The sequence below is a fragment of the Camelus dromedarius genome, chromosome 6 (assembly GCF_036321535.1).
Source record: "Camelus dromedarius isolate mCamDro1 chromosome 6, mCamDro1.pat, whole genome shotgun sequence".
Lineage (NCBI taxonomy): Eukaryota > Metazoa > Chordata > Mammalia > Artiodactyla > Camelidae > Camelus > Camelus dromedarius.
Window position 1 is genome coordinate 6,905,675 of NC_087441.1, and position 25,212 is coordinate 6,930,886.

Genomic DNA, 25,212 nt, shown 5'->3' on the forward strand with positions numbered 1-25,212 from the left:
GGTGACTACCTCGACCTGGGAGGCGCTCCCCAGCTTCCTGCCAGCTTCTCACAGCATCCCAGCATCTTCACAACCCACTAGCGGGTGGGTGTCTGGAGGACACAGAGGCTCACACAGTTCAGGAACTTGATGGAGGCCATTAGATTAGTAGCTGGTGGAGGAGGCGTTGGAATCACATCCAGCTCTGACCCCCTCTGTGAGAGAACGCTGCAGCTCTCCGGCCACTCTCTGCCCTGGGGAATGGGGCTGAGAGTGAGGCTTCTTGCCCTGTGATCACCCCGCCCTCTGCAGGCGCTGTCCCTGCACCTCCGGTCCCCACTCTGCTCCTGCCTGACAAGCGGCCCCACCCCTCCTGCTTTTCTTCCGCCTCCTCCCATCCCAGGAGCCACAGGATCTCTGAAGGCTGGATTCTAGGCACTGAAGGAAATGTTGGGGCAGGACTGGGGAGGCGATTTTCCAGACCCTCAAATCCCCCCATCAGTTTGTAAGGTTGGCCAGTGCTGCTCCTCCACGTCCAACAATATGACCTAAATTGCCTTAAAAGGCTCTGTTCCTACCGTGAATTCTCACGTGGGCGCTATTCCCAGCACACCCTGCAGCTGCCTTCGGGCCTTTCTGAGAGGGTGACAGAGGCACCCAGCAGGCGCTCAGCTCGTGCTTAGACGGCACAGCTGCCGGGAAGCAGGGCCCCCTGGCCGCCTTGCCCTTACCAGGAGCTTCTGCTTCCCCAGGACTGCGTCCCACCTCCCAGTCTCTCCACGTGTTCAGACGCCATCTGTGCCCTTCACCCCACCCACTCGGGACTGACTTAGGCTCTGTTGTATCCACAGCCAGGAAGGCAGGAAGGGAGGAGGCCCAGTGTCACCTCTTGACACACAGGGCAACACTCAGACTTTCTTCCCTCACCAGGAGGAGCTGCTCCTGGACCCGCAGACACACACTCCTGCCCGGATCAGACAAACCGCACTAGGAATCTAAACCCTCGTGCTTTTCAATTAAACTCAGACCTGCTTCTCCTACAGAACCGCACACATCTAGTTGGTCTAGACATGTCTTCCAAGCAGAAAGTTGGAGGTTCACTGTGGATTTTTAATAATGACCCCTCTCTGTCTAAAGCCTTCCTCAGAAGTTTTGCCAAAAGATTCTAAGATTTGAAAGGGCATTTTTTATACGTATTTGAAAAAATGATTCAAAGCCTGCAATTTACATATTTGTTACCAAGAAAGAGTGTAAGTGTTATGGTCGGAAAGATAAGATACAGAGTCAGGACTCTGCTTGGGAGAAGCTGAAATGAAGTGCTCCATGTGTCCAGATGTGTTTTGGGTTTGGATTTTTAATTCTTTATTTTTAATTTTTAATTGAAGTATAAGTTGATTTCTTTTTTTTGTTTTTGCTAAGGGCACAGTTTCAGGTTTCTGAGAAGCCAATGTTCATTCTCAAAGGAAGGTCAGATGCTGCCCAGGACGGAACAGGAAGAGCCCAAGTCCCTGAGGCCACACCCTGCCTGAGCCAGTCCCGCCAGGAGAGTTTGCAATACAAGCACACGTCCTTCATCGTGCCTCCAATTTGCATTAGAGTCTTTTTGTCCCCAGTGCGCTCTGAAGGGTGCCCATCATGTGGTCTTTGTGGCTTGTCTCCCAGGTAAAGAAATTTTCAAATAAGGTTTTTGTGCACGCCAGGAACGACATCACATCTTGAACCAGAACTTGAACCGCTTACTGCTAACTCGCAGTAGGCTGAACTCTTCTTCTTGATATCTTCACTGTGATATTCCAGAGCTGGCATCTGAGTTCACCTTCTAGAATCACCAACAAGAACCAAAGCCAAGAGTGAAACAGAATAAAGTATTCCTGGAATGTAGGTGCCAGAAACGTCTTCCCCAAAAAAGGTCATAGAAATTCTGGCCTTTGAATGAGGAGCATGCTTTACTTCATTCTACGTGTGGAAATGTGATTGGGGTTTGCTGGTGAAGTCACTATATTTAAAAACCAAGTTCCCTCCAGGAAACCTATGTGTTGAAACACTTTTGCCAACATAAGTACCTACAAATACAAAAACATTTTCTTTCAGAGAGTGAATAAAACAATACTTTATTCTAGGAAGTCAGTTACAGAGGCTTCTTTTATAGCAGCATTTAATTCTATTGGATCTTCAAAATACTTCAGATGATTAAGTACCAATTACTCTCACTAAAAAGGATAAGTAGATAAAAGATAGCCAGGGCTTTAAGAGATGGAAAGGAAAGGGAAGGGAAGGGAAAGGAAGGGAAGGGAAGGGAAGGGAAGGGAAGGGAAGGGAAGGGAAGGGAAGGGAAGGGGAAAGAAAAGACGCTTCATGTTCTTTAGAATTGGTATTGGTTTGGGGTCAGGCAAGTACGAGGAAGAGTACAGGGGCAGGTGGACTTCCGACCATTCCTTCAGATGGTAACTCTGTCCTCATCTCTGCCACCTGGTCCCCAGGGAAGCATCTCTCTCAGGTGCTATTTGGATGTTCTGATGTTTGGATCTGAATGTAAATCGTGTTTTCTTTGGGCTTTGCTTTCCTGTAGCAAACAAAAATAAAAATTTAAGTTAAAATAAATAACATCTTGATTAAGAAACCATTGCAAAGCTGTACACGGGAGAAGTCTGAAAAAAGCTGAGAATAGGATAGCAAATGATACAGGAGGGAAGGGTTGGTTCTGGCTCTCTGCTTATTTTGCTGTGACCCGTGTGCTAAGAATGGTTTCTTACATTTTAAAATAGTTTTTAAAAATTAAAAATAAAATATCATTTCTGGACACTTGAAAAGGAGATGAAATTCAAATTTATCCAAATCCAAACGTCAATAAATAAAGCCAGAACCCAGCCACCCTGATTCATTTATGTACTGCCCACAGCTGCTTTCTTGCTGAAAGGGCAGAAATGAGGGCGGCGGCAGAGATTAGATGGCCCCAAAGACCGAAATATCTGCTCCCTGGCCCTTTGCAGAAAGAGCTGGCTGTCCCTTGAAGCAGAGCCATCTGTTGTGTCACGGTCCCCCTCCATCATCAGACAGTCAACGTGCCATTTTGAAGCCGGGGGTTTGGGGGTATCTGTCATTATTTCCTTCCTCGGTAGAGTGGGTTTAACAGTAGCTGCCTCACAGTGCTTTGAGAGGGCGGGGTGAGAAGGCACCTGAAGCTTTCGGTGAGGCTGACGCACTGTGAGCGCCCTGTTAGCTAGCGTGACCCTTCCTCCCAGCCCCTGACGGTTCTTCCTAGAAAGTCGGGAAGAAGATGTAATTGAAATGATCTCTCTGGCCATGGACTGTGGCTACTATTTATGGAATTAGTACAGTGGAGAAGACATATATGAAACAAGTGATTATTACACATTATGAAGGGCATCGTCCAGAACAGAGGGTGCCCAGGGAGGTGTGGGGCTCAGAACAGAAGCCCCTGACCTCCCCAGGCAGGTCTATGATGATGGGGCAAAGGGATGAACAAAACATCCTAAAAGACGTCAACACGCCTATTAACAAATTATACTGAAACACTTTAAAATCAGGTAGTCAACATCAGCTATATACGTCTACCTCTGGGGACCAAAAAGAAGCACACTGTCAGCAATTACAAAAATGGGTTCAAATTAAAATAGGGTATTTGTCCCTTATCAGTACTGAGAAATGCAGAATTTCTCAAAGCGAGGTGCATAGAGGGCTTGAACAGACAGCGTCCTTTAAAGTGCAGGTTCCCGGGCTCCCCCATCCACGTACCAAGTCAAAAACCTAGAAGGCCCAGGAATCTGCGCCTGAGCAAGCTCCTTTTGTGATTCTTCTGCGTACTAAGCTTAGGAATCACTGAGGAGGTCACACAATAAGCAGGAAGAATGGAGAAAACCTAGGATTTATGGAATACCTACTATGTGCCCGGCAGTGGATTAGTCACTGCCACCTACCTCATCTCACTGAATTCTCACAGCAGCCCTCTAAGTTAAGTGCTATTGTGGCTATTTTTCAGGCAAGGAAATTAAGGTTCTGCAAGGTTCAATGACATTCCCAAAGTCACGTGGCCAAGTAAGCGACCACAGCCAGGCTGAACCCAGGCCTTAACGGCCCCACAGAGTCTCTTCTCCCTGCCTGCCAGGGACGCATGTGTCCTCGCTGTGGACTCCGTGGAACGGAGCCTAACGACCACCTCAACAAACACTCTCTTCCTTTTTTTACTGCTTCAAGAGTAGAATCTGAGACTCCATTGAAGCCCTTGTCCTCATCACAAGAAGGAAAGTTTTAAGCCGTTCTTCTTTGTGAAGAAAGTCATTAAAGTATCTGAACCAACAATTGCTAAAAGGACAGGCGATTGATTTAAAAATAGCTCCCAACTCAGAGCTCTCAGCTCCTGGGGTGAGTTAGGGAGCTGGGTGACCCGGGTCGTCAGTATGACAGACACATCGCTCTGTCTCACAGTTTGGACCAGGCGACTGTCATCAGAAACGCACGCTCATGCTCTCCTGTCTGTCCTTTTAAGCCAATGGTTACTGTGTTTTGTTTCTCTCTACAGCAGCTCTGGGAGAAATAGAAGGCTGACAATACCTGTAAAGCTCTCCTAACCCTTAAGAGAGAGGAGATGGGGGGTGTTCATGACGTGGGAAGGCAGGTCTAACGTGGCCCTCGGCGTCCCCCAGCAGCCCGGCTCACCTCCGCAGGTTCTCCACGTCCTCGATGGTCTCAGGCAAAGCGACCCCCTTGGTCTCCGGAAGAAGCAGCGTCAATCCCCCGGCAACCAGCCCCACCACCGCTTCAGACAAGACAGATTTCACATGGAGCCATTAGAGCATGGCCAATACCATTCGCAGGTGATGACAGCTAACTAAAGAGATGCCTAGGTGACGCACGTGTAAGGGACACGTAAGGTCAGGAACATCTAGAAAATTACAGCAGTCAGGTAACTGGGGAGACGGCAGAATAAGAAAAGGGCATGTGGCCTTCATTTTACTTTCACGTGAGCATAAAGCTCCACGTACCTGATGTTTAGGTATTGGGGGCTTTATTGATTCAGAGACCTCAAGAACAATATGAAGCTCAATTCTGACAAGCTTCTATATATATATTACTATATTGATAGGCTATAATAAAGTATTTATAGTAATCATAATTTATACATAATAGTGTTTATATAGTAACTGTAATATATTGTACATAAAATAACATGTAGCATATAGTTTATGTATAACTATAACACATATTATATATAATACATATATTATAGTTACTATATATTAACATTGTGTTACTATATATTAATATGTGTTGCTATTCACACTGGGCTGGAAAGAAGGAAGGATAAACGTTTCATGAAGTCTTACCAAACAAAGCGAGGGGCAAACCGTGCCAAACCTCCATCAGCCTGAAGACCAGAAAGGGGGTGATGATCCCACTGAAATCACACAGGGAGGAACACACCATCATTCCAAGGTTCCTGATCAAATACAGAGAACGAAAAAGACGACATTCTTGTGAATCAATTTTCCAAATGTTAAACTTATTCCAGAGAAAACTCATCACCCATTCCCCAGCCTCCGGGGAGGGGAGACAGGTTGGAGATGGAGTTAATCACCAGTGATTTGATCAATGGTGCCTACATAATGGATCCTCCATAAAACCTTAAACTATGGGGTTCAGAGAGCTTCCGGGTTGGTGAGTATATCCATGTACCAAAAGGGCGGCACACCAGCTCCACAGGGACAGAAGTCCTTGTGCTCAGGGCCCCTCCAGACATTGCCCTGTGTACCTCTTCATCTGGCTGTTTGTTTACATCCTTTATGATAAAGCAGTAAATGTAAGTGCTCCCTGAGTTCTGTGAGCCATTATAGCAAGGTAGGGAACTCAAGGAGGGGGTCGTGGGAATCTGATTTACAACCAGCTGGTCAGAAGTGTAGGTGGACAATGTGGGGCTTGTGACTGGCAGCTGAAGTGGGGGCCGTCTGTGGGATTAAACTCTAAACCTGTGGGGTCTGCACTAATTCCAGGCAGTTAACGTTAGAACTGAACTGTAGGACTTGTTTGGAGAGTTGGAGAATTGACTGGTGTGAGTCGAGTTTTTTCTTCCACATGTAGAGATAGGGAAGGGTAGAGAGAGGATTTTAAGGAATGGAGGACAAAGAAAGCTAGAGGGGAAACGCGGGGAAACGCGGGGAAGCTGTCTACTTGAAATGAACTCTTCATCTCTGAGAACAGTCTTTGCTCTGAAATCCATTGTGTCATATGAACACAGCCACTCCAGCTTCCTTCTGATTAGTGTTCACATGGACTATCTTTCTCCATTCTTTTACTTTTAAACTATCTCTGCCCTTAAATTTAGAGTGAATATCTTGTAGACAGCACACAGCTGGGTCATTTTTGTCCAATCTGACAAACTCTGCCTTTTAACTGGGGTGTTTAGACCATTTATATTTCTTGTGATTATTGATATAATTGGGTTTAAATCTGCCATCTTGCTATGTGTCTTCTTTCTGTTCCACCTGTCCTTTGTTACCCTTTTCCTCTTATTCTCCCTTCTTATGAAATGAGTATTTTAAATGAATCTATTTTTTTGATGGCTCAATAACTATAACTCTATTTTGGGTTTTTGGTTTTTTGCTTTAGGGTTTATAGAACTTGTCTTACGTCCACACAGTCTACCTCCAAGTACTGTTATACCACTTCGGGGGTTGAAAATAAACCTTACACCAGCACATTTGCGTTTCTGTCCTCCCGGGCTTTCACAATTTTACTTCTACTTCTAGGTTATAAATCCACAACACAATATTTTTGCTTTCATTAGAAGTCAGAAAACAATAGCCCATGGGCCAAATCCTGCATTGTTATGGCCTTTGAGTTAAGTGTGCTTTTTATGCATTTATTTTTAATTTTTTTTTTAAAGATTTGGCATTAACTTTTTAAAGATAACAGTAAGTGTAAAGGAGGTCTCCTTGACTTTCACACTTCTTGACAGGGGTGTTTCTCTGGAGAGCTTTTTTTTTTTTTTAACATTTTTTATTGATTTATAATCATTTTACAATGTTGTGTCAAATTCCAGTGTCGAGCACAATTTTTCAGTTATACATGAACATATATATATATTCATTGTCACATGTTTTTCTCTGTGAGCTACCATAAGATCTTGTGTATATTCCCCTGTGCAATACAGTATAATCTTGTTTATCTATTCTACAATTTTGAAATCCCATTTTAAAAATTAGAAAGCAAGCCAGAAAGAGAAAGAAAAATACCATATGACATCACTCATATGTGGAATAAAACAAAAGACACTATGGACTCATCTATAAAATAGACTCACAGACACAGTAAACAATTGTGGCTCCCGGGGAAAGGGGTGGGAAGGGATACATTTGGGAGTTTGAGATTTGCAAATGTTAGCCACTATATATAAAATTTTTTTTAAAAGTTCCTTCTGTATAGCACAAGGAACTACATTCAATATCTTGTAATAACCTTTAATGAAAAAATATATGAAAATGAATATATGTATGTATATGCATGACTGGACATTGTGCTGTACACCAGAAATTGACACATTGTAACTGACTGTACTTCCTTAAATACATACATACATACATACATACATACATACATACATACATAAAATAAAAATTAGAAAAGAAAAAGAATATGCAACAGAGACCACATGTGGCCCACTAGCCTAAAACATTTACTATTAGAAAAGTTTGTCAGTTCCTGCAAGATTTTTGTTAGGTGCCTTTCTTGATTTTTTTTTTTTTTTTTTTTTTTTGTGGTTGGAATTAATTGATATTCTTAGATCTTGAATTTGTAATTTTTATTAAATTTGAAAAAGGTTTGGCCATTATTTCTTCAAATATTTTTTAACCTTTTTTATCGATTTATAATCATTTTACAATGTTGTATCAAATTCCAGTGTAGAGCACAATTTTTCAGTTATACATGAACATATATATATATTCATTGTCACATTTTTTTCTCTGTGAGCTACCATAAGATCTTGTATATATTTCCCTGTGCTATACAGTATAATCTTGTTTATCTATTCTACAGTTCTGAAATCCCAGTCTATCCCTTCCCACCCTCCACCCCCTTAGCAACCACAAGTTTGTATTCTATGTCTGTGAGTCTATTTCTGTTTTGTATTTATGCTTTGTTTGTGTTTTTTTTTTTTAGACTCCACATATGAGCGATCTCATATGGTATTTTTCTTTCTCTTTCTGGCTTACTTCACTTAGAATGACATTCTCCAGGAGCATCCATGTTGCTGCAAATGGCGTTATGTTGTCAGTTTTTATGGCTGAGTAGTATTCCATTGTATAAATATACAAATCTTCAAATTTTTTTTTCATCTCTCTATTCACCCTTTCTACTCTCCTCTGCAGATGCCAGTTACCTGTATTGGAGTTGTCCCACAGCTCACTGACTCTCCCTCAGGTTCATTTTGAATAGTTTCTACTGCTGTCTTCAAGTCTATGCATCTTTTCTTCCACAGTATTCAATCTGCTGTTAATTCATCTGGCATATTTTTGACCTCAGACGTTGTCATTTTCATCTCTAGAAATTTAACTGAGGACTTTTTAAATATCTTCCATTGTCTCTGCTTAACATGTTCACTCTTTTTCTAGGTTCTTGAACATTCAAGATAAAGGTATGGTAACTGCTTCAATGTCTTTGTCTACTGCTTCATCATCTGTGTCATTTCTGGGTCCATCTAGTTTTCTTTTTCTCCTCAATGTTGGCTCTTTTCCTGCAGCTTTAAATGCCTGATGATTTTTGATTGAACACTAGACATTGTAAATTTTGCCTTGTTCAGTGCTGGATATTTTTGTATTCCTATAAATAACCTTAGCTTTGTTTGGAAAACATTGTTAAATCTGGAGCAAGAAATCAGGAAAAGTTTATCCTTCAGGGTCTTACTTTTAAGTGTCTTCTATTACATCTATCTGTGTACTTTACTTCCTATAATGAGTAATTATAAAATCAGTACATTTTCCTTTCCTTCCCAACCCCCACTCCATGACCTCATCTTAGTTGGTTATTTAATCTCTCAGTGTTCGCTACTATATCTGTAAATATATTCATAATTTACTTGATTTATCAGCTTTTTTCTTAGCTGGAAAAAGTATACTGAGCAAATTATATGACAAATTATCAATCCATGTTTTACTGAGAGATTTTAAAAACAAGAGTAGATGCTAAATTTTATTGAATGCCTTTTACTATCTATGGAGATAATAGTACAATTTTTCTCTTTTAATTTATTAGCACAGATTATACTATTAGATTTTCTAATATTAAGCTCTTTGTATACCTGGAGTAACTCATCTTAGATATGATATATTATTATTTAATGTGCTCCACTATTCTGTTTAATAATGTATTGTTTAGAGTTAATTAATATTCCTAAATAATATTTGTCTGTAGGTTCCTTGTTTCCTTTATCTTTGTTGTTATTTGATATCAATACTATGATAGCTTTATAAATACTTTTTGAAAGATTTCCTCCTTTTCCTATACTCTAGAACAGTTTCTATTAATTAAATGTTTTGTAAAATTATCTTAGGAAACCATTGTGGATTCCCTTTTTATTATTTAGGGTCTCCTTCATCTTATTAATATATTTTATCATAAATTCAATTTTTTCTGATAAAATTATGGTTCTATTTTTGTTCACATTTACCCAGTATGCTTTTTATTTTATTTTATTTTATTTTATTTTATTGAGTTATAGTCAGTTTACAATGTTGTGTTAATTTCCAGTGTAGAGCACAATTTTTCAGTCATACATGAACATACATATATTCATTGTCACATTCTTTTTCACCATGAGCTACCACAAGATCTTGTACATATTTCCCTGGGCTATATAGTATAAACTTGTTCATCTAGTCTATATATACCTGTTAGTATTTACAAATTTCAAATTCCCAGTCTGTCTCTTCCCACCCCCCTGGCAACCACTACTTTGTATTCTATGTCTACGAGTCTGTTTCTGTTTTACATTTAAGTTCATTTGTCTTCTTCCTCTTCCTCTTCCTCTTCTTCTTCTTCTTCTTCTTTTAGATTCCACATATAAGTGATATCATATGGTATTTTTCTTTCTCTTTCTGGCTTATTTCACTTAGAATGACATTCTCCAGGGACATCCATGTTGCTACAAATGGCATTATGTTGTCATTTTTTATGGCTGAATAGTGTTCCATTGTATAGATATAACAAAATTTCTTTATCCAATCATCTGTCGATGGACATTTAGGCTGTTTCCTAGTATATGCTTTTGTGCATTTCTTTCTTTTCAAATTTTCTGAAGAAAAGTTATACTTCAACTATGTAGTAAGTTGTTGGGTTTTGCTTTATAATCAATCAAAGAGCATTTTTATTTATTTTTTCAATAGAGGAGTTGAGTCCACATTTATTTAAATGTCAGAAATGTTTAGTCTTAATTCTGTCATTAGCTTTTATGCCATTTTTTTATTATCATTTCCAGTGTCTTTTATTTTCCAATGTGTGTTGGTTATGTGTATTTTTTCTGATAATTAGAAAGGTTTGTATTTTTATACAAATGACTACCTTTATAACTTTACATAATACACTTAATACTCTATTTCTTTAGATAAGTATTGGCTAACTATTATGAATAATTATAAAATTAGTATATTTCTACTTTCTTTTCAACCATCCTTCCATAAACTAATTTTAATTAATCATATCATTGTTTTTAGAGCTTGTCTTTGTATCTTAAAACACACCTGTAACACTGCTTAATTTATCAGCTTTTAATGATGCATTTTTTCCAATCTGGAGAAAGTATATTGAGGAAATCCGTGCACTACACCACCTCTAACATTCTCTCTCCTTTCCCTTTCCAATCCTTGCTCGTTACAACATTTCTTTACTGTCAGATATATGACATTCACATTCTGTTCTGTAGCCAAAACAGGATCAGGATTTTAATCTCAGATTCAGTGATCACCATCAGTAATTTTGATGGATTACTCCACTTACCACTGTGTTTACTGAGAATTTTTTCTCTAACAGCTTTTTGGGAAAAGGTTTGTAGGAACCATATTTTAAGATAATCATTTCAAAATAATCAGCCACTGTCTTTATTTAGGAATGAGAGCTTAGATTAAATTCTTTGGGTTTCACTTCTTTTCCTTGAGGTCATTGAAGGCCTGTTTCACTGTCTTCATTGAATGGCATTGGTCTGATTTTCTCCTTATACACGTGGCTTAAACTTTCAGCTTGGGTGCTTGATGAGTCTTTCTCTCTGAAGCACAGTAACTTAGCTAGAATATTTCTTAATATTGTTCATTCTGGGTCAGTTTTTCCCATTACACGGTGTGGCATTTCAAATCATAGATCATTCTTTTATTCCCAGAAGTTTTCTTTGAGTTTTTGTTTTTAATTTCTTGAAGTTATTCATTATTTTAATTATCTTCTTTGGGACATAAACATAATCTCTAAACCTTTCAAGCCCTTTGCTTATTTCAGTCTTATTTTGCACTCCTTCATCCTGTCTTGACTTTCCTGGACTATGTCAGTCCTTCCCTGTACTGCTTTCAAAGTAGGTATCATGTCTCAAATACTTTTTCTTTTTTGCTTCTTTTGAACCTGAGCTGACTTCAGTTTCATCTACTGTCTTGTCACATAGTCTCGCAAGAATTTACATCTCTGCTTCAAACTCTTATTTTCTAGAGATGACTGATTCATTATTATTTTGCATTTAGTTGTAGTATATTTGGCTACACATTTCATTTGCTTTGTGACAATATTTTTTGCGGTGCATCTTCTTCGGTTGCTATTCATTTTTCCTGTTCCTTTCCCCCTTGTATCTCATGATATATTTCTATAGCTCTTAGGCAAGTTGCTTTTTTAGTTATGATTCATCTTGTAACACTATGATTTCTTCCTGTATCGGCTATTTGAGAAGGATTTGTGGGGAGGGGCCAGGCCATGTTCTAGGCTAGTAGGAATTCTTTCTGACCAGGGTTCTATGTGGTGAGATGCACTGACCTCTCTTGTGCCCAATCTACAGGGGGTGGCAGTGCAGAACTTCTCACCCTGCGGGGTCTCTCTCTGCCCTCCCTCACAGCACACTGCTATCTCAAAGGTTCCCGAATCTTCTCTCACAGCCTTGCCCTCCCTGCCTCACCTCCAGCCACACAACATCCAGGGAAGGGAGTGTATACCTCCAGCCCGGCATCCATCCTGTTACTCCAAATGAGGAGTTGTGCCTTAAACTCTTCAAGGTTCGCTTCCTACTTTGGAAGAATGCTGGATTTGTCTCAAATGTGCTGTCACAGTGAGCCTCCCTGGTGTCTTCTAGACCTTCCCAGACTCCCTGGATTACGTAGCCCTTCTTCCTCCATACAGTCTTTCAGGGTCATCCTAGTTTCAAAGATGGCATTTGCAAGGTTTTTTATTTTTTCTTCTCATTCTTCTAATAGCTTTGGTGTGATGTCCAAGAGGAGGAGGGGAAAGACTATTATTTTCTTTGCAATTTTAAGAAAATAAGTCTTTAAAAAGAGAAAAATCTGAAATGCACGCAGAAGCTAGAAGTGGGCCCCTCGTTCCCTTATTTAAAATTCACATCTCTGTGATGCTTTATTCATTCATTCTGCAAACACTGGGTGACTGGTCAGCTCCAGGAAGAACAGTTCCAGGAGGCATCGCGCATGATATGTTCCTGTTTTCAAGGAGCTCATAACATAGTGAAGAGGTAAAAATGGGAAGGCGATTTTCAATATGAGGCAGTGCATACTGATGCCAAAGGACTGCTCGTGACTGTATGTGTCACAGTCAGGAGGGTGCTGTTCAACTTTAAAGCCTCCTACGATGACAAGCAGGGTCAAAGTGGCTTAAATAGCAACTGTTTGAATTTGAAGTGCTTATAAAGTAATAAAGTAACAGAAATAACCCTCCCCCCCCCCCAGTTTCAATTGGATTCAATTGACTGAGGTGGCAGTACAGCTCAGTGGTAGAGCACACGCTTAGCATGCGCGAGGTCCTGGGTTCAATCCCCAGCATCTCCCCTAAAAATAAACCTAATTACCTCCCCATCAGAAAAAAAAGAAACACAAATCAACTGACTGAAGATACAGGAACTTTCATAGCTGTCTTACTTTTGGGGGGGGGGGGCTCAAGTTTAAAATTATTTCTGAACATTGGGCCTCCCTTCCTAGTTACTGAGACTCCTCATCAAACCGTCTCTGCACAAATGGTCAAGGGCTCCTTGAGGACAGGTCACTTGGCCTTCCTCCACGTAGGACCAGGCACTCAGCACCTCCGATAGTTTACATTCTGAGTCAGTCCCCTGGGTCCAGTGGCCATGACAATGGAATTGTTTGGCCTGGCTATTTTAGACTCTGGGCTCAGAACTGCCAAATGTAGAAGATTTTTCTCTTTCATTTGCCTTAATCTCTTTGTCCTCATTCCAAGTGACCTTTTACAAATGAGAGTATGAGACAGGGCCTTTTAATGAAGGGACGGGCAGGAGAGAGGAAAGAGTGAATCAGAGGCACCCTTGTGTCTTCTGGCTCTGGGAGGGGTTCAGAGAGCTATGCAGGTGTAAGAGGAGGTTGGGGAGCTGGGATATTTGTTAGAAATCATTGGTCTGATGACATGGGGAGAAGAAACAATTTATACAAAGAAAAAAAAGAGTTTAAGGAAATATGCCAAATGCTAACAAAGGTCAGAATTAAACTTTAAATAAAATGGTTAATTACTTTTATAATAAAAATAATCTTCATTTAAACTAAGTCTTCTAAACAAATAATCTATATACAAAATAGAAAGAGATTCAGTGACATAGTAAACAAACTTATGGTTACCAAAAGGGAAAAGGCAGGAGGGATAAATTAGGAGTCTGGGATTCACAGATACACACTACTGTATATAAAACAGGTAAACAACAAAGTCCTACTGTATAGCACAGGGAACTCTATTCAATATTTTGTAATAACCTATAATGAAAAAGAATATATGTGTGACACGTGATTGATAACTGAATCACTGTGCTGTACACCAGAAACTAACACAGCATTGTAAATCAACTGCACTTCAATTTAAAGAAAAAAAGAATGCAGTATCTTTTCAAATCTCAGAAAAAATAAATAAACTAAGTCTTCTACGATACAGATGGTAGTAAGTACACGCAAAGACGCTCAGCATCATTACTAATGAGGACGATGTAAGCCAAGGTCACAGTGAGGCCACCCTCTCCAAGAAGGACTCGAGCACTCTGTGGAAAGCTGGCCACACCAAGCTCTGATGGGGATCCTGAGTCACCAGCTCCCTTCCACACGGCTGGTGGGAAAGAAAGACCCTGAGGCCACTTTAGAAAACATTCTGGCAGTTTCTCATAAATTTAAACACACATGACCCACTCCATAGTTTTTATCTAAGAGAAATGAAAACATATGTCCACTCAAAAAACCGTACATGAATGTCTGTTGGCAGCTGTATCATAATCACCCCAAACTGGAAACGGCCCAATTGTCCATGAGCTGGGAGATGGACACACAAATCGTGGTGCATCCCCCACGCACTGGAACACCACTCGGCAGTAAGAAGGCATGAAACACTGACACACGGAACAGCGTGGATGAGCCCCGCGAAGCCAAGTGAAAGAAGGCTGCGTTCCATGTTATTCTATTCACGTAACATTCCAGAAAAGGGAAAGCCGCAGGGAGAGAAATCAGATCAGTGGTTTCCAGGAGGGGGTGGGAGGGGAGAAGACTGACCACAAAGGGATAAGAGGAAACATTTGGAGAGGATGGAGCTGTCTCTGTGGTACACTGATGATGCTGGTGGTGAAATAAATATAATCAAAACTCATCAAACTGTGCATTTTAGGGTGAATTTTGTTCTAAGAAAACTCTACCTCAATAAACCTGACTTTAAACAATGACTCTTCCGGGCCCGTGACTGAGTTTACAGAGTATCATGTCATCATGGGAAAAGCAGGAGATTCAAGGTCAGAGAGGAGCGAGTTCCTGCCCTGGCCCTGCCACTCCAGCTGCGTGCCTCTTGGAGGGTCCCTTTCCCTCTCTAGACCTCAGCTTCCTCCCATGTAAAGTGGGGGGACCAGTGACGGTAAGGGCGGCATGTCACAGTGCAAATCTGAACTGCTATTTAAGCCAGTGATGCCCAGAGGTGCCCATGTTGCTGCAGAAGTTTACAAAACGGGTCGGCGCTAAGGACAGACTTGAAACTCAGCCTCCCGCTCCCGGTCCAGTGCTGTCTCCCCCGTGCCAGATGCCCCTTCTCTTGTGTTTGCCCTGTGCGCAGCACACAACATGACCCTTGGTCTACCCAACCTTCCATTTCCCATCTCCATCGAATTAGATGTGGGCTCGCTCTTGGATGCCCAAGCCCCATCTCGATGTCAAACCATCTACCCTTGGGGGCATCTGGAGGGGTGGTCCTGAAGTGCGGGTTCTCCCTGAGCCTGGCTGGCCTGTAGCCACCAGTGGCCACCTCGCCCTGACCCCTGCTGCCCCGCACTCACCTGATGAACGTGGGAAAGAGCTCGGCGTTCACCAGACACACCATCTGGAACACGATGGTGATTCCCATTCGGCCAACACAAGCCACCACAGTACTTAGCCAGTGTAGATCTGGGGAGGAGACAGAGGGCGTGCAAAGCCGGTAAGGACTGTGCCCACAGAGTTGCTATGAGAAGCCACCATGGGAAGTGTGGACTTGAGAGCTGGAAGGGCTGGAAAGACAGTCTTATCTACCCCTTTCATTTTTGGATAAGTAAACTGAGTCCTGAGAGAGTTGGGGGCCTGATAACGTTGCATAAGGGAAGAAAGGGCTTTTTGTTTGTTTGTTTTGGGTTTGTTTGTTTTGGACGGAGGTAATTCTGTTTGTTTATTTATTTGTTTATCTATTTTAATGGAGGTGCTGGGGATTGAACCCAGGACCTCGTGCATGCTGAGCGCATGGTCTACCCACTGACGTCCACCCTCCCCACTCAGAATGGGCTTTCTGAATCCCAGCTCCGCCTCCGGTCAGCAGTGGGACTTGGCAGACTGTTTACTTCTTCATGCCTCAGTGTCCTCAGCAGCCAAATGGGAATAATTTCACAGCTGTGAGACTTAGAGAGAATACATGTCAGTGTGCACCATGACGGCTCATGCATTGAGGTGGGAGTGTGAATGGGGCCATCCGTTTTGGAAAGCTCTCTGGCTCTATCTACAAAATCTAACATATGCCACCCCTCGACCCTGCAAGGGAAATGAGCAGCCATGAAAAGATATGTCAGAATGTTCACCGCAGCCTTAGCCCCAACAGGCAGACACGGGAGACCACACAAGGGTCAATAAGAGTGGCGTGGATAAACGGGCACTCGCACAACGCGGCGCAGCACAATAGTGAAAAAGGGTGGACTCCACTCTCATGTGACGACATGGGCGAACCTCACAGACGTAAATGAGGGAATGAAATGGGACAATACAAAGGGTATGTACAAATGGAGCTGGTTGTATGATGTTCAAGGACCGTCAACATTAATCTGCAGTGGCAGAGACCAGAGTAGTGGTGACCTGGGCAGGGGTGGTGAGCAGCGATGGTCAAGGGGTGTGAGGAAACCTTCTGAGGTGTTGGAGATGTTCTTTATCTCCAACCTTTATGGTGGTAGCCAGGCCCACATATATGTAAACATCCATCAGCCTGAACACTCATAATGGGCTCATTGTATGTATGTTATACCTCAATTTAAAATTAAAAAAAAAAAATACTTGTAGACTAAGGTTATTGAAGAGTTAAGACAAGGTTCCTGAGGTCCAACTGAAGAGTTAAGACAAGGTTCCTGAGGCCCAGTTATCTGGAAGATGATGAAGTGGACCACTCACCATGTGGAATAAAGACCATGAGGAAGCAGGCTGCCCCGGCCACCAGATTGGACAAGGCCAGTGGGTAAATGCAGCCAAAGCGGTCGATGGTGAAGAGGATGATGAAGGCCGCCGGGAATTCAACCAGAGCGGAGTAGAAGAAATCCAGGTAGAGGTTCCCACCGGTGGCTCCCACGTGCAGGATGAGGCCCTGGTAGATCATGGAGCTGGTGAACCTGAGCAGAGAGAAGTCAGATCAAAGACAAGCGCCATGGAAGAGGGGGCTCAGGATCTGGCCAGGAGGATAAAGGACCCTGCAAGCTGGAGAGTAACATGTGTCACCTGATTTAGAAGGTCCAAGAGCAATATGAGAAGAGGAGGATCAAAATCATGAAGGGTGTCCTGGAGGATAAGAAGGTCCCTTTCACGAGGTATGTGAGAAGATGAATTACAGGATATGCCCACAATTCCAAGGGACAACAAATGACGATCGCTATTCTTTACTCTGTACCAAGGTGCTGGCCCTACTATGAGCACTGCACATGTCCTACCACATCGGATGTTCCAACGGCCACCAAGTGGGAGAGCAGGAGAAGGCAGAGGTAACCGAGCAGTTTCAGGACTCAGACTGCTGTATGAGCTGTGTGACCTCAAGTAAGTTAACTAACCTCTCTGTGCCTCAATTCTCTCATCTGTGAATGAGGTAGGAATAGCACCTACCACACTGATTTGTCTTGAGCATCCACTGAAGTAATGGACAAAAAGTGCTCAGCACAGTTCCTGGCACAGAGTGAGCCGTCGGTGAAGATGAGATTTTATTGTTGTCATTATGGTCTGTCCAAGGGCAAGGGTCCAGAGCACAACAGGGTGGAGAAGCTGGCTAAATCTTCCCGACTGCACAATGGTGCTCCTTCCACACATCACACTGTCTTTAAGGAGCATTATTCCCTAACTCTCTCTTAACCCATATCCCACTGCACGACCTCTTCATCCACATTTGAGGACAGGAGAGCAATGTTACAGATTTGGGCACACAGATCAAGGGGGACCAGCTAAGTCACTCTCACTCGGGGGAAGACTTGGAGTCCTGTGTGTCACTTTTGGGGAAACTCTATAATTTTGGAACATTTACCGATTCTATTGGTACAGTTGTTCCTCGTTATCCATGGGGGATCAGTTTTAGGACCCACCGGATACCAAAATCTGCAGACGCTCAAGCCCCTCATATAAAATAGCATAGTATTTGCATATAACGTACACATCCTCCCATGTACTTGAAATCATCTCTAGATCACTTACAATACCTAGCACAATGTAAATGTCATTGTAAAGAGTTGTAAATACAATGCAGACAATATATAAATACTTGCCAGTGTGCAGCAAATTCAAGCTTTGCTTTTTAGAACTTTCCGGAATTTTTTTCAGATAAATTTGATATGCAGTTGGTGGAATCCCCAGATACAGAACCGGCAGATATGAAGGACTGACTGTTATTTACACTGTGAGATGACATTTTGGTGGATAAGGAATCACTTTCTTATGGAAATGCAAATTGCTTATTAGCTCCAAAACTGAGATCACAGCGGGTGCTTCTCATTCATACATCCCCTGGTTTTATAAGGCTGCTCCCAGAGAAGCATTGGCTGCTTTTGTTTCTCGTCCCAAATTATTCCTGATTGGACCAAAGGGCCAAAAATACAAGAAGGAAGGCACTGGCTGCAACTTGGTGAGTTTAGATGAGCCTGGGTACCCCTCCATGCCCCTTAGGTTAGCTGGCTAAATGGGAACAGTTACCTTTCATCCCGAAAGAGACTGATGTAAGAGAAAGGAATGCAAAACTCTAGATTTTCCTGTCCCCCTCCTCCAAAAAACTCCAAACCAGAAACAATTAACAAGCATACAGGGCTGCCATCTTTTGGTAGAACCTAGGAATTGCATGTACATGTCAAAATTAGCCATTTGTGGTTGCTGGGCATTTCCTGTATCTACATCTGTTAGATACTGTTCTAAGTTCTTTACACATATTATTTCATTAATTCTCCCAACATCTGTATGAGTAGGTACCATCATGACCTCCACTGGCTGATGAGGTCAGTCTTACTGCTGACCTCCCATATATATGAACTTCTTACTAAAATGAGGCCTTTCCTCAATGATGCAACCCTCCAGGGAGAAATAAGGGTGACTTTTTAAGAGCTCTTTGATCCTTCAAAAACATCTTGAAATTCCTTTCCATGCTTCTGTTTTCCCACCTGAGTTGTTCCACTATCTTTAATTGTAGCCCGGCATATGGGCCAGCACACCGATTCCGTCTGGGGACAGTTGTGGCGGAGGCCCCTTCCTTACCACAGGTACATCAGGATGAAGGTGTACTTCCTCAGGCGCGCCGTGCGGAACAGGTCTGTGAACGAAGGGCTCAGCTTTTCGGTGGCGTCCTCTGGGAGAGAGAGCATCTAGGAGGGGGTCAGAGCATCAGCCGCATCCAAGCTGGCGCAAGCAGGGAGAACCATCAGACCCCTTTCCCCATCCTGCTCCTTCCCCGGTGGGCCATCACCTGGCTGCTGGCTGCACCCATCCCCCCAAATGTCACCAGTGCCCTCCTGTATCCCAAGGCAGCCGCACAGGCACGTTCTAACTCCCAAACCCAATACAAAGTTCAGTGCCGTGAGAAGCCCCTTGCTAGTTTGTCACCTTTAGATCAGCAGAAGGCAGTTTCCCATTCTTTTGGGCTATGCGGTCCATGATCTTGACTGCTTGAGCATTTCTCTTTTGTGATAACAGCCATCGGGGAGACTCAGGCACATACCTGTGGACACAGATCACCACCACTTGGCATTTCCCCCCACCACCCCCAGCTCATCTGATGTCAAGTCCTGATGGGAGCGAAGCTGTTGCTCAGAGCAGCCCACCATCCTCACATCGGGAAAGAAATTCCTCAAGCAGCTGGTGGATGAGGATCTGGGGTCACTATGTGCTGCCCAGACAGCCTGCCTAGGAGCTCTGTAGGTCATTCATCCTCTTAGGGCCCCCTGCTAAGGTTTACAGACCAGAAAAGAACCACTGCCTCCTAGGTGCTACCTTCATTCAGTGGGGCAGGGGTCCCAGTACCTCCTGGGAGCCAGCAACCATGTCCTCCTCTGGGAAATTTCTCACACATAATAGATGCTCCATGTGCCCCACCCTGGGGGGTTCAGCAGATGTCCCCATGGAACACAAGTGCTGTTGAACAAGTCTCAAAATATTTCCAAAACAAAATAAACTATATTCACTTCCCTTTAACATCAGATAGACACCATCATGTCTATTTCAAACGGGACAAGGATATCACAGCTCAGAGGCTGGAAATCTCTGGAATAAGGTCTTCTGAAAACCCACAGGCGCAATCTCACCCACGCAGCCATCAGGATGCAGCCAGGGGCTCCTGCCACTGGAGGGCTCCCTTGTTTCACACTGACGAGGAGAGAGCAGGCTATTCCTGAGCATGAGCATACTCAGAGGCCAGCCACGGTTCTGAGAGATCGGGTGGACTCAGTGCCACCCAGAGATAAGATTTGTCCTCAGCAAAATGGTGACAGAAGCTGCGTGGACAAGATATTTCTCTCCACACCCCTCTCTGCTGTCCCCTCTTCCTTCTTCCACAATAAAAGCTCATCTGTCCAGCTGCTTACCCCTTCAGGCCCTGCCAAGGGCTGACTGTTCAAAAGGTTATTGACTTACCTGAACTGCTTTTGCTTCACAAGGGCTCAGCTTGCACATTCCCCAGCGACCCTTTCATTCATCCATTCCTCATTCACTCATTCATTCACTCAGCAAAGAGCAATGCCTCCTATGTGGCTGGTTGGACTTTTGTCTGACTTGCAGCATCGCTGGCCTCTATCTGGGGGATGCAAATTTAAAGCAGCTCCATTTGAGGGCAGCTCCCAGCATAATGAGGGCCACCCTTGAATAGGACACCCCAAACGGCACAGATGGAGGTAAACTCTGGTCCTGCACGTGGGGCTGCCCTGGCCATTGGGAAGACGGGGTCCAGGAGAGGTCACATACCAGAAGCAGAGCAGGAGGAGGAAGACCGGCAGAGAGACGGCCAGCTGCAGCCTGCGCCAGTGAGGGACGGCGTAGGCCAGCCCGGACAGCAGCACCAGCCCCACGGTGAATGCCATCTGGTAGAGGATCGCCACCGTTCTTCTGTAGCCCAAGCCCACAAATTCTGTGACTGAAACAGGAGAGATGCCAGCTCATGGGCTCGGAGGAGGAGAGAAGGCCGCTGGCGCGCTCCTAGCCACCTCCATGCGCCTCTACGTCTCCTTCCCCGAACATCCCCCTGTCCTCCCATCCATCCGTCCTCCAAATATCCTGCAACCCCTCAGCTCCCCGAGACGCCCAGCTGTTCTGTGCTGACTCTTCTCTCGCTGCCCCCTTTTTAGTCCCCCGTGTGCAATCTGTTGTTCTCCTTTTCACGCTGCGGGGCTCTCCTCCCCAGAGCCTCCCTCCAGGCTCCAGGCTGCCCTGGAATAGTCTCCATGATCCCAGACGTGCTAGTTAACTTCACCAATATCTTTGGGGGACCGCCAGGACCTGGCCCTGTTGTGAGGGGTTGGATGCATCCCATCATGAGCTCCGTCCTCGGCAGGGTCCTTCCCTCCTAACCTCACATTCTCGAGGGAGGAGAGACAGCGGACACGCAAGTGAGTTCATCACACCCGGGTCAGAGCTCTATGGGCGCTGTGCATGGAGAAAAGGTACATGGTGGAAGGGAAATCCGGAGGTCCCGGGGGAGGGGCTGCAGTTTTTCAGAGTGCAGTGGGGTGGAGCTCGTGGGGGATATTTGAGCCAAGACCTCCAGGAGGTGAGGGAGGAAGGGGGAAGCGAGTTCCAGGCAGAGGGAACAGCGCCTGGGCAGCGGGGCAGTGTGCCCTCCTGTGGGGCATCAGAGGCAAGGCCAGAACATTCCCTTCTACTGTGGAAAATGCAGAGCCATTGCGGCCCAGGAGTGACACGATCCCGTGCCTGCAGCCTGTAGGTGCCACAGGGAGACCCACGTGGAGGTGAGGCAATGGGACCCGGGTGGAGGCAGCAGGGGACTGAGACAGGTGGGATTCCGGATGTATTTTGAAAGTAAAGCCGATAGCATAACTAGGGGAGGGGCGGGGGCAGTTGGTGCACAGGTGGAACAGGCTTGGGGTTGGGGGACAGCCTTCTGGGTCCTGCCACGTTGAGGGGTCGGGGAGATGAGGAGGAGCCAATAACGCAGACTGAGCAGGAGCTGCGGCCCAGGGCCCCAGAGTGTGTAACCCTCAGGGAAGCGGGGACACGATGGGTGGAGCAGAAGCCAGGGGGCGCTCTCACTCCATCGCGGACAAGTAAGTTGCGATGTCTGTCTCCCTTTCTCTCTGGCCTTAGAGCTCCTTGAGGGAGGAAGGGCGCCTTATCTACCTTGGGCCCCCCAGCCCTGCGCCAGTGCCTGCCATATGGCCACAGCCACGCTGCAGGGGCAAGTCTGGGGCGGGCACTGCTCAAAGCTACACCTGCTGCAGTTCATCTACCTCAGGGCATTGCCCTTTCCACTTGGAGGATACTGAGGCTCAGAGAGGTTATGGAACTTGCCCAAGACCACACAGCTGGTCAGCATTGTGTGTGGATTTGACCTTAAATTAATCCTCTTTACTATGTGCCAAGTAGTGCGTGTTCAGCATACAGATGGCTGGGCTGTCAGTGCTGAACTCAATAAACTTAACCAGCACGTTCAGTTCATGGTTTCTTGAGGGAAGAACATGATTTTTCTTGGCCCCACTATTTTTCAGAAAGCCAAGCCATAGGACATTTTCAGAGGTAACAAGACGTGACAAAAGGTGGATTATCCTCACTGCTGTCTGACGTGCTGTCCACAGGCTGAGGGACGCACGGATGACTCTTTGATACTTTCTTCTAAGAAAATGTTCGTTTTCTATTCCTACCCTGCATAGACAATTTGAAAGAAAAAAAATTAGTATGTGGAACTACATTGCTTTACACCTCAATGCTCTAAATCATTCTGCTTCTGTCTTCTTTTATTTCCTCTTATGGTTTCTAACTCCTGAGTGTCCTTCAAACCAGTTGAGTTTGTTGTGTTTCTTTTGAGAGATGCTGCTTCTTTCATATTTAAAACGTTAGGGAAAAAAACCACTCTCCTACCTGTCTCCCCTTCCTGCACACCCCCCACTGCTCTTAACACATCACATGTGATCTTTTTGCTCCCAAACAGATCAGTTGATATGGAAAGATTGATCTATTTAAGTGCTTAAGTGTCTCTCAGACCAAAAAAAAAGAGCAAGAGAGAGAAAAGGAGGCCATCCTGATACCATGCCAGCCCAAGTCGCACGGACAACAAACACAGCTAGAGTGACCACGCTTTCTCTAGACCCTGCAACTATCACCCCCACCAAAAAAGACGCACCTCCACATTTGGCTTCATTCCATTCTACCCCACTACCTGACCTCTGCGGCTCCTTAAAGTGCGTGGGAACCCCAGGCCAGCAGGTGCTTACTCAGGGTGTAGCCAGCCGTCCAGTTGCCCTTGCTGACCAGCCCCTGCATCAGGCGGAAGAGCAGCAGGGAGATGTAGTCTGGAGCGACAGCCGTCAGGACACCCAAGACGGCGCTGATGAGGGTGGTGGCCAAGAGGCATACTTTACGGCCAAACCTTCAGAGGCAAGAAGACAGGGAGGTAAGACAAGGGTGTTGAGTGTTTGGAAGCATGATGGGACACCAGGGGTCTCTATCTGGAGACAAGATACTGCTTTCCTGAGGGACTGTGGAGTCCACTGAACATTACTGCCCCTTCTCAAAGCTTGACTTGGTCCACCCTCAGCAAACAGTGACCAGTGGCTCTTGCACAGTTAATTAGGTTGCTCCAAAGAGGAGTCCTGGTCGCTCTCAGAAACATAGCAACACAGCCAAGGATGAGTGGCCTCCCTCTGACTTTCCCCGTCCTCACACTCATCTCCTCTTATTATCTTTGTATATAACAGAGTGTATTATCACTAACAGATTTAACAGGGTGCACCAGAAACCAGGCTTTTCCCCTCACATACTTAGTCTTATCAATGGTCATAAAAGTTTTTCTGGGAAAATCTTCAGTCCTAATAGTTTAATTTTTGAGAATTTTTTTTCTTTCCTTTTTCCATGAGTAAAATGGGCAAATTATTTGCTAAAACTTTATCCCAGAATTGTGCTTAATTGATTTGATCTTTTAAATCTTACCCCACATTCTCTGGCAGTAAAGCAAGGAGGAGAGGGACCAACCTCATGTGTGGTTACAGTGAGCTCATCCCACACCCCAGATCCCTCCCCAAGCTGAGCAAGCCCACTGCTCTTCTCGGTCATCCTCCTTCCCGGCTCCCAGTCTGCCTCCCTCGTTTATCTACGCCATGTCTTCTTGCCTCAAACCTCCGAATATAAGAACTTCTTGTCAGAAGCCCACATCTTCTCAGCCAAGAATGTTCAAACGTAACAGTCCAGTGTCCATTTCCTCCATCTTTTCTCCTGTGTCTCCTCCCAAAGGCAGCCCCACCCGCTGCACTCAGGCCCAGCCCCTGACTGTCCCCCGTTGATCCTTCACTCCCTCCACAATACTGCTCTCATCCTGGACCTTTCATCTATGTCATCATTTGCATCTGTCTTTTACAGACAACTTGTCTTAAAGAGTTGTCCACGCAATGATCCAAAATCTATGAGACACAGCAAGAGCAGTTCTAAGAGGGAAGTTTATAGTGACACAGGCATACCTCAAGAAACGAAAAAAATCTCAAATAAACAACCTAACTTTACATGAGAAGGATTTAGAAAAAGAAAAACAACAACAAAAATAAAAACCCCAAAGTTAGTAGAAGAAAAGACATCATAAAGATCAAAGCAGAAATAAGGGAAATAAAGAAAAAAACGCAATAGAAAAAGATCAGTGAAACTAAGAGCTAGTTCTTTGAAAAGATAAACAAAATTGATAAATCTTTAGCCAGATTCATCAAGAAAAAAAGATAGAGGGCCCAACTGAATAAAATCAGAAATGAAAAAGAAGTTACATTTGACACCACAGAACTACAAAGGATCACAGGAGACTACTACAAACAATTATACACCAGTAAAATGAGCAACCTAGAAGGAAAGGATAAATTCCTATAAATATACAATCTCCTCAGACTTAATCAGGAAGAAATAGAAAATATGAACTGACTAATTACCAGTAATGAAACGAAATCAGTATTTAAAAAAACAAAAACAACAACAACAACAAAAAACCCTCCCAACAAACAAAAGGCCAGGACCAGACATCTTCACAGGTGAATTCTACCAAACATTTAAAAAAGAATTAACACCTATCCTTCATAGACTATTCCAAAAAAACTGAAGAGGAAGG

At 44.1% G+C, this 25,212-nt stretch overlaps 1 protein-coding gene across 2 annotated transcripts in view; it reads right to left on the bottom strand.

Annotated features, from left to right (window-relative positions):
* Window positions 1-2,059: 2,059 nt before the first annotated feature.
* Window positions 2,060-25,212, bottom strand: part of LOC105100382 (solute carrier family 22 member 1) — a 32,151-nt gene continuing 8,998 nt past the window's right edge. Inside the window, exons 3-11 of one of the 2 annotated variants that reach the window (XM_064486507.1) lie at window positions 23,345-23,499; window positions 20,865-21,033; window positions 19,512-19,626; window positions 19,167-19,273; window positions 16,842-17,056; window positions 15,494-15,602; window positions 5,325-5,395; window positions 4,657-4,756; window positions 2,060-2,542 (exon numbers count right to left, since the gene is read on the bottom strand). In XM_064486507.1, coding sequence (XP_064342577.1) covers window positions 2,473-2,542; window positions 4,657-4,756; window positions 5,325-5,395; window positions 15,494-15,602; window positions 16,842-17,056; window positions 19,167-19,273; window positions 19,512-19,626; window positions 20,865-21,033; window positions 23,345-23,499 — 1,111 coding nt within the window. In that variant the 3' untranslated portion in view covers window positions 2,060-2,472. Of the gene's footprint in view, window positions 2,543-4,656; window positions 4,757-5,324; window positions 5,438-15,493; window positions 15,603-16,841; window positions 17,057-19,166; window positions 19,274-19,511; window positions 19,627-20,864; window positions 21,034-23,344; window positions 23,500-25,212 lie in introns of both variants that reach the window. The other variant, XM_010993383.3, reaches the window with a different exon arrangement.